General features: G+C 43.3%; 1 protein-coding gene across 5 annotated transcripts in view; it reads right to left on the reverse strand.

Moving 5' to 3' along the window:
- LOC140319481 (plakophilin-4-like) overlaps window positions 1–16649 on the reverse strand; it is a 67446-nt gene that overhangs the window by 11067 nt on the left and 39730 nt on the right. For 4 of the 5 annotated variants that reach the window (XM_072397132.1, XM_072397131.1, XM_072397133.1 and 1 more), the window contains 5 exons: window positions 15073–15099; window positions 9849–10019; window positions 7131–7341; window positions 6060–6192; window positions 4726–4939 (listed from right to left, as the gene is read on the reverse strand). In XM_072397132.1, coding sequence (XP_072253233.1) covers window positions 4726–4939; window positions 6060–6192; window positions 7131–7341; window positions 9849–10019; window positions 15073–15099 — 756 coding nt within the window. The remainder of the gene's footprint in view (window positions 1–4725; window positions 4940–6059; window positions 6193–7130; window positions 7342–9848; window positions 10020–15072; window positions 15100–16649) is intronic. The other variant, XM_072397130.1, reaches the window with a different exon arrangement.

The following is a 16649-nucleotide window of genomic DNA, read 5'->3' on the forward strand; positions in this document are numbered from 1 at the left end:
TGAGCTCCAACTGCAAATACAGCTGCTCCACCTCGGTTGCCATTGATTACAGTTGTTAACTGTGACCGGAAGAAAAAGCAAGGATTCGGCCATAACCCCTGAAACCACACAAACACACAGCCACACCCCCCTACCGGCATGGTGAACTGCAGAGCAACGTGTTCCCTCGAAGCAGAACTTCGAATGCTCAATGAAGACGTCACCTCGACATCGTCGACGTTCTGGAAGAGTATAAATCTAGCTTAAGACAGCGTAAGTGGGTCAAAAGCCAAGCATCAGGTGGGCAACCTTCTCTGCTTTACTTTCAGGTCCTCAAGGGATGCACGAGGAGCGTCTTGAAACTGGACCGTTAACGCACGGATGAAAAGCTCATGCCTGCTGACCAACTTCCCTCCTCCTTTCATTTTCACAATTCACTCGATCAACAACCCCCTCCGGCATGTTCCTCCAGACCCACTCGAACAGCAATTTGTAGAAATGAATGTTCTCTGCAGGAGATCAGATTGGTCCTGCGGAGGCAGCCTGCTGGAGGAATCAACTGCAGGAATTACTGAGGTGTGACTGACAACCCTGTCAGCGGTGCAACACCGGGAGCGGTCCTCATAAGTCATATCTGACTGTCAGATGGACCAGACCTGTGTGTGTGGGTGTGTGTTTGTCTGTGGGAATAAATATCATCCCAAATTTTGTTCTCTGCTCTGTGACCTAATCCTAATCTTTGAAACAAACCTTGACTCAAATAACACTGTTATGACAGCAAGGCCGACAACTGCTGGAGCTGGACGTCTCCAACCACTGCGGAAGAATGAACAGGGTAGCATCTAAACTGATACCTGAATGGGTGTTTCTTTGTGACATGAGGTAGGCCACTTGTAACCGGTTAACAGATTAGTGTAATACAGAGACGGCGCAGGTCAGAAGATCACTGATAAGGAACGAACTGGCCAGAAGGGATTGTATTTGTACAACAGTTATCTAAGAGTCTCTAAACATCGACTCAGCAGCGCTGTGTATGTCAAAAGGTGTCGATAACTGACCGCTTCGATTGATCTAGCAGAGTGTTTGGACTTGCATTTCCTCATCAACAGCCGATTTTGCATGTGGCAAATCCATTCGATCAATTTGTAACATTTTCTCTTCATTCTCAGCCTCAGTTTGGACTTTATTCTATCAAAAAACATGCTGGGTAGAGTCCAACAAGACCAGAAACAACCTTGACGTATTTCTTCCTATAAATGAGCAGATCACAGAAGTGATGGCAGGTCTCCTCAAAATGTCCTGCGGATTTTACTGACAAGCAAAAAAAAGATGGGGTTTTTTTCCAGAGTAGGCTGACAGAGATGTTATTCTTGTGTGTGTGCAACACTTCAACGAGGAGAAAGTGAGCTAAAAGCCATCATAATAGGGGGTGTGTGTTTGCCCTCCGCGGATGACCGCGTATCAAACACTTTGTCATGATTCTGCTGGCTAAATAACTATACTTATGGGCAACATAGCTCCTGCTGTACATGCGTGTCTACTGGAATGTGTGTTGAAACTACAGCGGGGAACCAAAATATAATCAGCATCATGTCAGTTCGCAGTTACAAGGCTTTTAAAGTCCAATTTTCACACCACAAAACAAGATTGGAAGCCATAGACAAATGGCTCAGATCCGAGGCAAAAAGGTGGTTTAATCAGCAGCGAAAATCTGGCTTTCTAGATACTTTGGAAGTTGTGAGTGAGTTGTCAGCAAGGAGCAACAGCCAATCAGAGCACGGGACATGGTTGAGAGGACAAGAGAAGGGTAAAACCAGGAGGAAAAATGCTAATAAAGATACAACAAACATGAAGCAGAGCATGGTGAAGAAAGTATGGTCTACTTGGACTCAGGAAAGTATCTTCAGAGTGCAATAGGAGACTCAAGGGAGATAAGGCAAGGAGAGAAACTGCCGGTTCTCTTCAACAACCAGATGAGCACAACAGATTGAATCCCAAGGAGACACTCATATCACAGTGTAACATTGATGATGAGAGAGATTTGTGTGCATGACAGCTGGAGCTGCTTGGTTAAAATCAATCAGACGAGTCAGGGGTTAACTCCGCTGAAAAAAATCTCGGCCCACTGCTGCTGATCATTTGTGCTTAAAAACTCCCGCTCACAAGTGACGTCTGCGAACAAAACAACAATCCAGCTCCACTGAAAATCTTGCAGTGTGACCATGACTTTGTAGTGAATGTTTCACTTTTCTAAGAGGCTATGCTACAGCTTAACCTCCAGTCTTTGCGCTTAGTTTGGCTAAACACATATTGGATACAGTTTCTTCTAGACACAGTATGAAAGTAGCTTTTCACTGATTGGAAAAATGTGTGCTAGCTCCCTTTTGTCTCTAAACTACATCAGTATGTCATCAACTTTGCCAGGTGTCTGAAAAAATGCTGATAACCCCCAAAGTGCCCATTTTATTAACCTTTCAGTCTCAGGGAGTTGAACTAGAAAACTGTCAATGCTGCACTGACTAAACCTCAGAGACAGCTTGGTGCGTATTTTTGAGGTTAGTGGGCGTTTTCTCCCACATGGAGCTGAAGTCAAAGCATTAGAGCTCATAGCTATAGCTGGAACTATAGTGGATCCAATGCATTTCTAATTTCTTCTTTGGCTCAAACCTCAAACCAAGCATTTCAGTGGTTGGAAACTGTCTAGAGTGAGGACGCTGTTCTGTTTATCTCTGTAAATTGTACACTCTGTTTCTGATAGGTGAATTGGATCAAACCATGATCTGGCGTGACACGTGAGCCAAATAAATCGAGATAAGAGAAGCTATGAAACATCAAGCACAGGGTAAAGAAACACTTTACCTTTGAAGCAGGAGTGTGTGAGCTAAAGACAGAGCAGTGAGCTTAGCCCCGTGATCTGAGGGCTTGTTTGAGGCCAGAGCAATAATGACTGCAGCTGCTGGGAGACAAAGATGGCGCAGACATGAGCGCTGCATTGTGACAACCGACATGACCCCTGACATGATGCTGGGGTGGCCTGTTCTTGCACCTAGTCCTACAATTGACACCTGGACCTCCCAGGGGAGTCCAGAAGATGCCGGAGAATCAGTATACACAGCACATTAGCTCTGACAACTGTTCAGCTTCTTGAGTATGTTTGAGCACACCGCTTTAGGCGATCTATAGTTCAAATTATAAACGTTGCACAAAAGTTAGGAGAAAGGAGCTGTGGGTGAGCGAATGAGTTCTGTTTGCTTGACTTTGAGCTGTGGTGTGGGCTGCCCTTGTCATCCACCTGAACGCTCTTTGTGTGGATTGTTCTCGTGAACCGCAATTAACCAAAGGTGATTCAGCGCTGCTGACCTTTTCAAACGGCTCCATGAACTGGGTTCTGCTCTACCAATTAGCCACAGCAGACTCTCCGATGAGCGGATGAAGGAGGGAAACTCAAACAAAGTTCAAGATGTGGCGTGAAAAGAAATATTTCTTCTGAAAGGTCTTTCAGACTACTCAAACATAAACACAAGCGTGAGCGGAGGCAAATTATGCTCTTGTGCCCTTTTAAAGATGCTGAATAATTTCTCCTTTGGTACGGCTTAAGCAAAGTAAATACGAAGTTGACTAATAGAGGCAGATGAAAACAGTCTCTCACCAGACAATACAAAAATTACTATGCTTATATTCTGGTTGTATTGTTCTCCCTTAGGGAACTACGTGCCTGTAACCTGAGACCACGTTAGAGAGGAGAGGCTGGAATCCAGCACAAACAGCTGACTCAGCCACCTGGGAGCCAAATGTCTTGGCTTGCTTAAATCAGTAGTGCTCCACCCTGATCCAAAACAACATGGATTTATGTCCTATTTGCAGGGCTTAAACAACACACCAACACAACCGAGTTACACACAGCCCCATGCAGAAAGGTGGAGACATGCGGATAATTGTTATCAGACAGGAAATGGATATGAACCCTGTGTAAATTTAGCTGCATGTCATTTGAAATCGCAACAGCAACTTAAGGGAAAGCCTTTAAGACTCGGTAACAACTACAATCATTGTCTTAGAATGAATGGAAAGGAGCGGGTATAGCTTTTTCTTCAAAGTACCTCAATTCACACCTCATGTCTAACAACAATATTTTATGGTTAAGTCATGCAACAGCAATCAATGCAATCAATGCAATACAATCAGAGTCATTACGGTTTCTATAAGGTGCTGCCGTTTCTCCACAATGGATATCCTCCCTTTCAGCCAATCAGCATTTGATCAACACATGGTATCATCTCAAAAGGCTACGTGGTGTAAGTGTTTCAGAGGACTACCCGTCTACCCATCTACACTGAAATAAATACCCGTTTGTCAAGGCTGAGGGGGAGGCAGACAGATTCTTTTTGGTCCTATGCTCTGTGCATGACAGCTGGCAGCTGGCTTTGTAGAAAATGTTCTCTTCGATCTTTGTGTTCATGGAGGCTGTGAGGGAAAGCATCCTTCATCTGATGCTATTCAACAACACCTTGTTGCACAATAGGCTGGCAGGAGCTGGAAACTGCTTTACTGACACATTATGTCTATCTGGTTTGAATGACCATATGCAACGAGTGGAATACGGTCGCCTTTAGGCCTCCTTGTTTATCACGAACCTCTGCAAATACATCTGCAATCATCAGATTTTTCAACATAAAATTAAATGAATATGATGGGAGGGTTAAAGGAGCAGTGTGAATACTGTAAGTTCAAACATATTCTCCAAACCTGTCACGAGCTCCCGCACTTCTGCATCGACAGTCTTCCTCAGCAGGCGGAGCAGGGCTGGGATACCTCCAGCATTCCTAACAGCAATCTTGTTGTCATCCATAACTTTGCCATAAACGAGGTTCCTCAGAGCTCCACAAGAGTTCTTCTGGACCTCAATGACTTTGTGATCTAGCAGGTCCACCAGGTGTTTAATCCCTCCCAGTCGACACACCTGTTAAAAGGGGATCAACACGCCGACATCAGCTTGAAAATGATTCTGAAGACGAAACAGCATTTTTTTTAAAAAACATTTTTTCCACATATGTTTTGGAGAGCAAAGTCATGCATTTATTCATGTCACAAGAAAATCTACACACAAGGAATCTATTCATACCAAGCACAAATGTTCTGGAAAAGTAATGCTAATACTTACCCACAGGATATGACAGGTGAAAAGAAAAATGAATATACGATTTCTTCTGAGCACAGAATGAGTATTCGGAAGAAAAAAAAAAAAAAAAAAAAGATTTCCTCTATCAAAACAAACCTCACATTTTTCATTGCAAAACATGAATCATTCCGCATGATCTACTGACATTTGGCACCTCAGAGAACAAAAAGCATCTTTATATTGGACATCTTATTAATTCTCCCAATGCTTTTCTATCAAAATGCATTATGTCAAAAAGGCTGACCTTTATGTCTACGGGAAGAAATGCCCGAAACGAGAGATGCCTGGGAGTTTATTCAGTTTTTGTGGGTGTGTGTTTTTCATCGGTTTTTAATATGCACAGGTAGTGAGAATGCGACTTTTTTGCATGTGCTTACGAAGCAGCTGCAGATTTCATGTGCACAAAGGTTTAAATTGTTAAGGCGCTGCATCAAAATGACACATCTGACAAGCAAGAAATAGTCGACACACCCCAATCTGAGTCAAAGTCAACAACTGACAGACATTTCCTGACATGACTCGAGTTTTATTTGTATAGCGATGGTTCAATGGGTCTAAATAAACCTGCCCAGCAAAGTAGCTGGAGAAGTGAAGGCGGGATTATTTGGATGATTGCCCACCGCTTTGTTGCTAAGATTTATTCCCACACAGAGAAATCTCTGAGCGTGCACAAGTACAGCTAATTGGGCAAGTCAAAGCTGAACCAAAACCCAAAACTACAATAAACATCGACAGCTTATTCTATAATAATCTTATTTGTTGCGCAGATGTTTCAGAGATGCACGTGCGAAATAGAACAAAAGGGTGGAGCTATCCATTTAAAACATAAAAAACTAGCCCTGACGAGTTATGACTATCGGACGTTAAAGACACTAAAAGGGATCGGCGGTACGGCACCCACCTCAGTCTTCACTCGATTATCACCAAAGCACAGGTGCTGGAGGTAGGCAGCTGCGTTGGCCTGCACAGAGGGGAAGTGGTGCTGCAGCATATGGATTACCTCTGTCAGCTCTGGGTCACGCCAAGCAAATTCTCTGGAAGTACAGGTGGGGTGAAAAGCTATCAGCATGACAACAGACACAGAGAGGGAGCAGCATCTGAGGGGATACTTAAAACCCAGGAAATTACGTTCACATCCGGTTCCACTGTACAGGACAGTTTACTTTGGTCACACTCGTATTATTCCCTTTTAGGTATGCAGTGCGCAAAAAGGGGAGAGGAGAAGAAATATACTACTGAGGCGGTTTCCTTTTACTTGTACTCTGTCGTATATCTCCTACCAAGTCACTCATAAATTGAGACTAAGTAGCGTTCACACACAAATCCGGTGAGATTACTGGTGTCCAACTTTAAACATACATCATGTCTTTTGCCTCGCTCTGAGTGGTTTATATGTAGTAAGTCCCAGGATGGTCAACCTAAATTTGTCTTTTCTGAGTCTCAGCTGAAAGTATGCTCAAGAACACAACTTCTGTTAGACATCATCCCTTTGAAAATTCTACTCCGGTGCACTTCATTTGATAGATTTGACTCTCAGCAATCCCTGTGGTGCCCTCCCTTTAAGTAGTTACACTACGGTGGCCTGCACATGTGTAAACAAAGCTCTGAATGTGCAGCCTCAGGGGTTTACTGCAAGTGTCAATCCACTCTCTACACGTCCACACGTCTGTACGACAAGAGCAGACGCAGCACTTTGGTGCATGTGAGAATCTATTGTTAAGTGGCCAGGCACAGTTGAGCTTGCTTAAATGGCTAAAGCTGTGTGTGGCTACCCAAGAGAGAGAGAGAGGGAGGGGGTCTGTTTGAATAGTAAGAGGACGCCGGCATTGAACGAGCAGAACAGGGATGCCTTGTAAGCATAAGTCGTCCCTCTGGGTGACTGGGTTGAGCTGGACCACGCTGGTTACAAACCGCAGGGTAAAATTAATGGTGTACGAACGCAGTTTAACACTGAAATGTGAACCGTGCTTACCTGGGGTCCTTCTGAATGCTGTCTATGGAAGGGGAGCGGGCGGCACCGTCATCCATTACAAGAGCCTGGCGGGCGTAGGCCGGGTCGGAGGGCCGGTACTGCGCTGAGCGATACGGATCAGCATAGGTGGCTGCTGTGTTAAGAGCATAGTTGTTTCTTTGGTAAGTCATGGCACTGCGTTGGCTGGACGACCTCTGCAAACTTCCCACACCTGAGACACAAACAAACGCCGAGAGGTTAAACACGCAAAGACCTCACGCAGGATGGCAACACAACATCAAGCGAAGATTAGCAGTTTTCAGACCCTTTCAGATCAACTCTGAGCTTTACACACCGTTACCGTACAAGTTTACATAAAGCTGGAAACACAAACATGCTGCTGTTTCGACAGAGTCTGCAAATTCTCAAATCTGGAACCAATTAATGATGAGGATAAAACACAGCTCCCATGTTTGCAAAAAGCAGAGCCCTTCTCCTTCAAAGGCTTATTTGCTCGTTGTTTTGCTTTTACAAGATTGTGTTCAGCCAGAGGGGTCCTGCTGGCGTTCAGAGACGATTAGGCGAATCAACCTGTTTGATGGTCCGCAAATTCCTCCTTCAACGCCTTCTTGATCCTTTGCAATCCTGCATCCTCATACTCACTTTGCCAAACAAAGCAAATATAGAATTAGCAAACCACGAGCAGCTCCAAAAACATTCAGCAGAGAGAAAATCAAAGTTGAGGCATCAAAACCATGAAGAGAAGGGCAGTAAGCCTGGGAGCATATTGCTTCAGTCATCTTTCGTCTTTTCATTTCCTCCGTGTGATGTTATGACCTATTTTTATTCAAGCACAATGGGTCACAAACACAGAACTGCATAAACAAGCTGGTAAGATTTAGCCCTCCTTCTCACAGAGGCCACGTGATTTCTGCCCGCTTGACTGCTGCGCTGGTCAGCTCTGTGTGAGCCATCCAACAGAACTGGGCACGAGCCTGCTCAAAAACTCCCTCCTACCAGGAACCCAGAAACGTCTACTTGTGGTGTTGCCTCCAAAAACACAATTTCTCGCATCGGTGCACTTCTGTGTTGGACGGCACTTCAAGCCTGCAGTGTGGCTATCTTTCAAAGCATAACCTTACAGAGACACTGGCATACAAATTATAAACAACGTCGTACAGCTTTGCGATTTTACCAGAACTACTTGGATTCCGTTCGCCACCGCTTCAGCGAAGGATCGATATCTTCCATTTAACAAAATCTTACTCCGGCTTACACAAAGGAGTCCAGTGCATGCTTTAAGAAACAGCCATGGATGCATGGGAAGCCGACGGGGTGAAAATGGAGCATTGAAATATAATTTTAGAACACAACAAAGAAAAACTGGGATCAAATTGGATTTTTCTAATGAGGTAGCTCCTGCAAAGAATATCCACATTGAACGCCCCTCCAACTCCACCTAACTCACCCTTTCTCGATATCCCTGGCAGAAACACATTATAGTGGATTGTCTGAGGGGGGGGGGCTTCTACGCAGAATCAATAGCATTTATTAGTGAAGTTATTGAACTTATAAGCAGTGTGCCAGGGAGAAGCCCAAATGGAATGCGTCTGTGACAGTAGAAACTGTATTTTAGGCAGAGAAATGCTCAAAATGCCAACATAAGGAGAGAGTTGGCTGTGGATGTGGGCAACCAAGCTGTCCCCTGGTTCTTTGTCCTTTTCCAGAGCTCACTGTGACACATGGGTAATGGACTCCTTTGTGGCAGAATGACATATCAGAACCTTTCCATTAACTCATGTCTTATCCTTTTCTGCCTGACAGTGGAGGGAGGAAGGCAACATGAGGCGGAGGAACAGAGGGTGGCAGAGAGGGAAAAAAAAAAGAAAGAAATCTACAGTGGAAAGCAGAAAAGGAAGACATAACATATACTGAGCTAAAGGGCAGAGAGATGGTGTTCCCCCAAGAAGACAATACTTCAGAGTCAAGGACAGGACTATTAAAAGGCAAATACTTTGAGATATTCGGAGACTATAAAGGGCATCTGCAAGATGAAACTATACTTCGTGCAAAAGCTGTGTTTAAACAAAATGATGTGTGAAAGGTCTATTCTTGTGTGGGGACTGCAAAACCAACAACAAAAAGGTTTTAAAAAAAACATCACAAAGAGAGAGAAAATGAATAAATAGAGGGGAACGAGTGACTCTTTGCTTGTGTGTGACAGATCAGAAAGAAAATTATTTTCAAATATAACAAACTCAAAATGCTTCAAAATGATAGATAAAGCACAAGCACGGCTGACATAAATATTACCTGACATGATACCTCCTCTGAGGAGTCTCTCAAACCCTCTCAAATGTTCAACTTCAGTCGTTTTTACAGCACAACAGTCAGGTGTAGAAACTGGACTTATTTACATTTTAAATCTCATATCAATGAGTAATAACATTACATGCGTATTGCATCCATTTGTTATATTCCTATATAGTTTATAGATCATTAGTTCTCTGTCAGATCGTATTGTTTCCTCATGAGTCAGGAGCAAAGACGCCTGATACCACATTATATCTATGCAGACGATATGCTAATCGTGTACTAGGACCACTTAAATCCTGTTTTTGTGGGCTTGCCTTCCTTCCTGTTCAGCAGTTTGCAGACCAATACTAAATGTGCTTTAACTGTTACTCATCACGGCCCTTTGCAGGGGGTCTTGGACCAAAACCATAACGTGGGACCAACCTGAGCTGCTCCTGTAGAGGGTGCCCTGCTGGGTGTGGCTGGGGCTGCGGTACAACGGACCCTGGAACGTTCGATCCTCATAGATTGGTGCAATGTGGCGGTCTGGGGACATGGCAGACCTTACGTCCTGACCAAGCTGGCTGTGCTGACTGGCATATGAGCTCCGTATTCCTGTAGATGTACAAGAATGATATGTGGTTCAGGCAGTGATGTAAACAGGCTGCATCAGATGTTCTAGTGACTACAAAAAACAGAATCAAGTGCCCTCCACAGTGTTACTGAGCCAGACAATGTCAGCTTATTACCTCGGTTATCATTTCCAACAAAAACATTGGGGAGATGGTCAGACAGGTGTTTTCTCTCATATTATAATAAGTTAGATTAAAACTGAAATCTTTCATCCCAGTGACTGCCAATGCTGTTAACTGAGTCTGCTATTGTACGAAAAAAGTTAGCTTTTTGATTAAGCCTTTTGATATCTATAATCTTTTTATTTACCGGGTACTTGTTATGCAAATTCAGAGCATGATAGAGAACTGCAAAGGATTTCTTTGCTTTCTCTCTTTTGCCTCCATTGTAAATGCTCCAAATCTAAAAGGCTTAAATGCCGGTCTGAAAGGCAGAAACAGGCAACTGATGAGAAGCAGCAAAAGTGCTGGTCCAAGAAGAATGTAAGCAAATGAGCGCTTTGACCTCGGCGGATATTGGGCACAACAAATGGCTTTGGTAACAAGCAACAGCTTAAACTGACGAGGGCGAGAAAATGAAAGTTGACCAATTAAGAAACTTTCCCAGACAGGTCACTTTAGACAGGGCGCGGGGGCGTCATGAAGCAACAAGTCCTGTCTGCCTCAGCTTCGGTGCAGATGCAAAACAACAAGCACATAATGAGGCAGCAGCTTCATCTGCTGCTCTGAGTCCTTTCGCATGGGAGCATTATTGTTTCAGCCCAACAAAATCCAAAAGCCTCACAATCTCAATGCAATACCTGTGCGCTATTTCTTAAAGAGAAGACCTCTAGATGTGGTAATTCCACGTATTTATGAGAGCGCCGCTGCGTCACGCACAAAGGACTGAAATCCCTTTTCATCTTAGGGCAGAAATAGACACAACGGTCGAGGAGCACAAAAAAGGCAAGAAAGAAACCCGAATTCAGATGTTTGCCATAAAACGACAATGAGAGCAAACAGTCGCTAGGAAACTGAAACAAGATTTATTTGTAACATTCATTCAAAAGAAGAGACTATGTGAGGCCGTGTTGATGTATATCTATAAAGGGTAAAAATGACTGTTTGTTGGGGGAAGTATCTTGTCTGTGAATATTTCTAAAAAGGTAACTTGTGTCCACAAAAGAAATTGTGCTTGTGACGATAATGTTATAGGACTTAACTGTCAAATCAAAGATTTAACATAAAAAATCCATCTGCAGAACAAAGAGTTCTATTCTCCTGTTCTGACTCTGTAAAGAAAAAGAAAAAAAAAGGGAGAATTGGGATTAATCCAAGCTGGCAGAGACAAGGAATGCAATGCAAAAGGGGTTTCAGATAAGAAGAACGTGATAAATGTCTGTAATAAATCAAGAATAGTGCCAAGGCAAAAAAAAAAAAAAAAGACCTAATGAAAAAGCTGATTAAAAAAAGTGGCCACATTAACGTGGACGGGAGATGGTAATGGGCTTAAGTTTCCGCCCAAATAATGAATCACTGAGCCCGTCTGACTAAGTCAAGCTTAAAGCTGAATACGCTGTTGTGACAAAACCAATCTTTCCTTTAAAGAGGCACAATAACCGCCATGTTTTTGCTGTTAAATTATTAAAACGGCATGAATGTTTTAAGGTTTGAGGCTCTCGCTCCGAGCAGCACGCGGGTGTAAATGAAACGTAGAAGAGAAGGCGGCTTCAGAAAGTTTTTTTCCCCTCTCTGTTCTTGTCCAAATAAACCCATACATTTTAAGCGATCTCCGAGCCTGTGTTTGTTTGTGTTAAACCTCACATCAGTGAAGCTCGTGAAACTGTGAACCCCGAAGGAACGCTGTGCAGTTGGCAACTTACTGCTCACTGCACATTCCGAGAGCCCGCGGACGTCACTTGGGTGCTCTCCAACTGTATGAGCTCGGGCGCAGACTGCTGCTTAACACCGACTCCGCCATGCAGAACCAGCTAAATGAGGGAGTCCTGTCACAGCTTAAAACTGAGGAAATGAATAAATAAGCACATTTGCCTCGTCTGTGGATAAGGAAACTCTGGGGGCAAAGGTAGTGCAGAATTTTAGATGAAGCGAGCGGAGCAGACTGAGGCTGACCCTGGAGGCACCTTTAGAAACAAAGACGTTCGGCTTAAGAGGGAGCGTGAGGCACTACACTCAACTCATATACAGTTGTTTTATGTCATATTTTTGAAAGTTAATTACAAAATAAAGAGCCCCAACCCTGCTAATTTCTGTACAACAGGTAACAAAAGGTAAAAGGCCCTCAGGTGGCCCCGCATTAAAAACAGGCACAATTCTGTCATGGAAATAACTAAACTGGCTCAGGAACACAGTTCACCTGTGCCACACACAAATGCAGGTTAAAGCTCTATCATGAGAAGAAGAAGCCACTGGAAGTACGTCCATCTTATAGATCCAGTCTGTGCATGATCTCATAATGATTTGCTTAATAGAAGCACTGAATATCAGTCCCACCCCGTTTCTGCAGACATTCTCATCAGTTTAGGATTTATTTGTTGGATAAATGACATAATGTTTGTTCTTTTTAGTCTTTTCTTTTTTGTGTTAATCATTCATGAACACAGTGTGCCGTAATAACTAAACAAACCTTTGTGCAAGCTGTAGATTCACAATATCAAGACATGGAAGTGGGTTTTATTTCATGCCTGATAAACGTACAAAGAGCAATTTGACAACATTGAACACTGTTATGGACAGAAGTCAGTAAAAGTAAGTAAAGATATAAGGGACAGAATAATTTTTTTGCTGTCGGCCGTAGTGGCACAGTCAGTAACAAAGGAAGCCTTTCCTTATGCGGTACTGCACACCAAAGCAAACCGCTGCAACTTGGCATGAAATCAGTTCAGTCTCTCTTGTTCAGTTGATGTTTTGGACCGAGAATCTACACCAACATACGTGATGATATGGAGAGAGAGAAGAGGTTGTTGAGAGGCATGAGGAAAGGAAGAAGAGAGAAGAGAGAACATAAAAAGGGGTGGGGGTGTGGAAGATGGAAATGAAAAGAGGGTTAATGAGGCTGTCTAGGACCACCAGAGACTTCTTTTCCTGCGTAAAGCCTGGCCACATACAGTAACTGGGGTTTTTGGCACACATGCGAACAACTGAGAGAGACAGAATCTCCTCAGTAGGCGAGCCTTCGTGTCCATCTATTCCTCCCAGCAACCCGATTCCTGAAACTAGTTCAGTTCTGCCAACCTATGAGGAGAGTAATCTCTCCTGATATAACGGCCTGCAGTCCCTTCTTAAAGCATCTGCAAATTTTCATGGAGAAATAACATACTGCTGTCTGTTGAGGATGAATGGCCCACATTCCTTCTGTGTTATAGTCATTTAATTCTCCCCCTCAGTCCTCTCACCGTGGCTTTAACAGATTACACTTGGCAGAGGCTGGATGAAGGGCGGCGGTGGCTTGGCGGGTGCTTGCTCTGGAGAAACAGATGCAGCTGGATGCATTCCTCAACAAAAGCAATATTTTAAAAAATAATAATAAAACTTCTCAGAGCGAAATACACTCAACACAAAGGTGAGAGGATTACCAGAAAGTCATTATACATAAAGCTGGGAATACTAGCTGGGAAAATAGATTGAAGCCTAGTCAAAACTCTCATGGTAGCTTGGCTATTGGAACAAGAAACCACCCAGGCAGACATGCCATTTCCCCTTTCTCTTTGTCCTGCTCTGCTCTGAAGTGGACAAGACAATTTGTCTTCATTTTCCATTTTTTTAGCAGCGAGAGGAAGCTACGACATCCTGCCAGTGACAGCACATGTTCAGAAAGCAGGTGAGCGGGAAGACGGATCGGAGGAGGAGAAACGGCACTGAGGGGTGGAAACAAAACACAAGACCAAGGACAGAAGTCTGTAGGAAAAAAACAAAACTGAGGGAATCACAAAATGTATGATGAGGCAAGAAAAAAAAAACACTTCCTGTGGACACATTAGTTAAGGCTGCATGGAGGTGTTTTCCAAATCATGTGATCATTCCACTGCTCATTCCCGCTAATATGGCTCATCAGACACAGCTGACAAATTACTGTGATAAAGGCAAAGTGCAGACGGTGTGTTCGTAAGAAAAAGGGAGATCATGAGAAGGGGGAAGGGGGCTGGAGTGAGACAAACTGAATACGAAGGAGAGAACAACATGAGGCAGAGGAGGAATAGGACAGAGGGGAAAAAAACGAACCAGGCTAGTGTCTTATTCTGGCCAAAGGCAAAGGCTGAAAAGGCCTTTGGCACACTCACTCAGTCACTCGGGTCAGTTTAGAATCACCATTTAACCTAACATTCATGGTATTCTACGATGGGAGGGAGGCAAAATAACCCGGAGAGAACCCATGCATACACAGGGAGAACATGCAGACACCACACAGGCCGGGTTCTTGCTGTGAGGCGACACTGCAAACCACAACACCAGCGTGCAAAAACGCTCTTCAACTGTCTTCAATATACAAAACTCTTTTCAGTAAGTGTGATTATGCAAAGAGGAATGCAACATAAGTTTCTAACCATAACAGGCCATTTTGCACGCCCTCTACATGACATGACGATCAAGTTTGGGTTTTGTTGCTCAGCTGCGATGCAACAGATAGGATTTTCTTTATTTATGATGACTGAATTCTGAAATGGATCTTTATGCTTCAGAGGATAACTTCCAACACCCTGTCAACCATACAATACAAAAAATATATATATTTTTTTTTGGTCACGGTCAAACCATAAAGGTTCCGTATGATTAATCTGAATTCACCTGTTGATACTTGTGCCCATTCCGCCCGGCCACGTTGTGTACGCTTAACAATAAAACAAAAGGTGCAGCACGTCCAATCAGTTAAACAGGGATAAAAGGATAAAAATGGTGGCCGTTCTGAATGATTCGTAGACTGATAACAAACAAAAAATGCACGCATGCACCCATGCATGCAGCACCAACACATGAACACAAAAGACAACGGACAATGGAGGAGGGGATGCTACGTAACAACCAAAGAAAAATTTCACCTTGAATGTCACCGTCAATGAGGGCATCTGAGGAAATCCCAGGCAGCGTAAAGTTGACAAGAAAAAAGCCAATTAACCTTCTGATGTTAGTACAGACACATGATGAGTAAGAGCCTGATTTACCCTTTGAAGTTAAACAAAAAAAAATGGATTTTTAGAGTGAAACCCTGCTTTCATCAGTTTTAAACAAAACGTTCATTTCTTTCTCCACCTGAAAAACTTTCAGTTACAAAAGCCACTAACAAATACAGAAATATCTGCTCGGTGATTTGAAGTTATTTTGGGTTACATTAAGTGTTGGCATGTGAAAAACTCAGGTTTTTGCATCTGAACACATAAAAACCTGCCTGCAACTGACCTAGAATCACAGTGGATAATAAAAACCGAGCCAATGATCACCTGACTTCAAACAAACATGGCTTTGTTTACGTTTTGCCTGAGTGAATAATTCATAGACTCCTGGCTTATTTATATGACAAAGTTGTGAATAAAACAGTGAAGAGACGAATCCACCAAGAGGACGTAAGTTTTTCTTTGTTGGTGCCAACGTGAGGAGACACAGCAGGTTGGGTGTATGAGAGCCCTCATCAGACAGTCTGCCTAAATATGAAGCATTCAGGGGAAATTGGTAAACTGCATCTCCCAACCAGAGTACATTGTCAAACTGCGCAGAGGCTACTGCAGTGAAATGCACGTATGGTAAATACAAGATATAAAAAGAACAACTCTCATCATGAGCACTTGATATAAAGCAATACAAAGCATTCATTGAGAGAAAGTCTTGGCTTGCATTACTTCTGCTCCTCTGGCTGACTTGATGCGTCCCGTGATTTACGAGCTGCAAAACATTCGACTGTACCCTTGTAGGTGTCATCTTTTCAAATCAGCGCGAGTTTGTCTGTTTGGTTTTTGTAGCAACCAAAGTACAGTATTCCATTTGTTTAGGTGACTTTGGTCAATTTTGGTGTCTGCCTGCAGTCTGTACTCTAAGCATGTAAACTGTATTCGGTTTAAGAACTGAGAACAGGCTGGGTCACCCTCTCACCACTGCTGGAACCTTTCTGTCTATGTATGAAGGTTCTTTGCTTTACTCGGCAGCTGTTTGTCTAATCTACTTCAAATTTGGAACATGTCTAACTGGGGAACTTCAGTCTAAAAATGCTGAGTTTGAAGTTGTTTGGATGAGCAGTTCTCATATTTTGGCTAAATGAAAAAATTAAATAAACGGTTTTCTGTTTGGCTTTAACAGCAACCAGTTGCCTACATGTGAGGCATTCAGGGAACACTGGTAAGTTGTAGCGTCTACGGCGTTTCGGAAACATAAACAAAGATGTTTAGAAAACATCAGTAAGTTTTAATGTCTGCAAACAGTCTGCATGTGAGGCACGCATCACTGGATTGTAGGTACAGAAATAAACCCTGATAACTGCAGTGGGTTGCAGTGCAACTGCACTGCTGTACAGGAATAACCTTAAAAGGTGCGAGTAGAGAATGAATGAGCACAGGCCAGCCTTTTCCTATTGCTGTGGGTTTTGCTCCAAATTGGGACAAAATATGAATTTGGTTTGACCCACCAA

Source organism: Leuresthes tenuis, unplaced genomic scaffold, assembly GCF_036924035.1.
Source record: "Leuresthes tenuis unplaced genomic scaffold, fLeuTen1.0.hap1 SCAF_12, whole genome shotgun sequence".
Classification (NCBI taxonomy): Eukaryota; Metazoa; Chordata; class Actinopteri; order Atheriniformes; family Atherinopsidae; genus Leuresthes; species Leuresthes tenuis.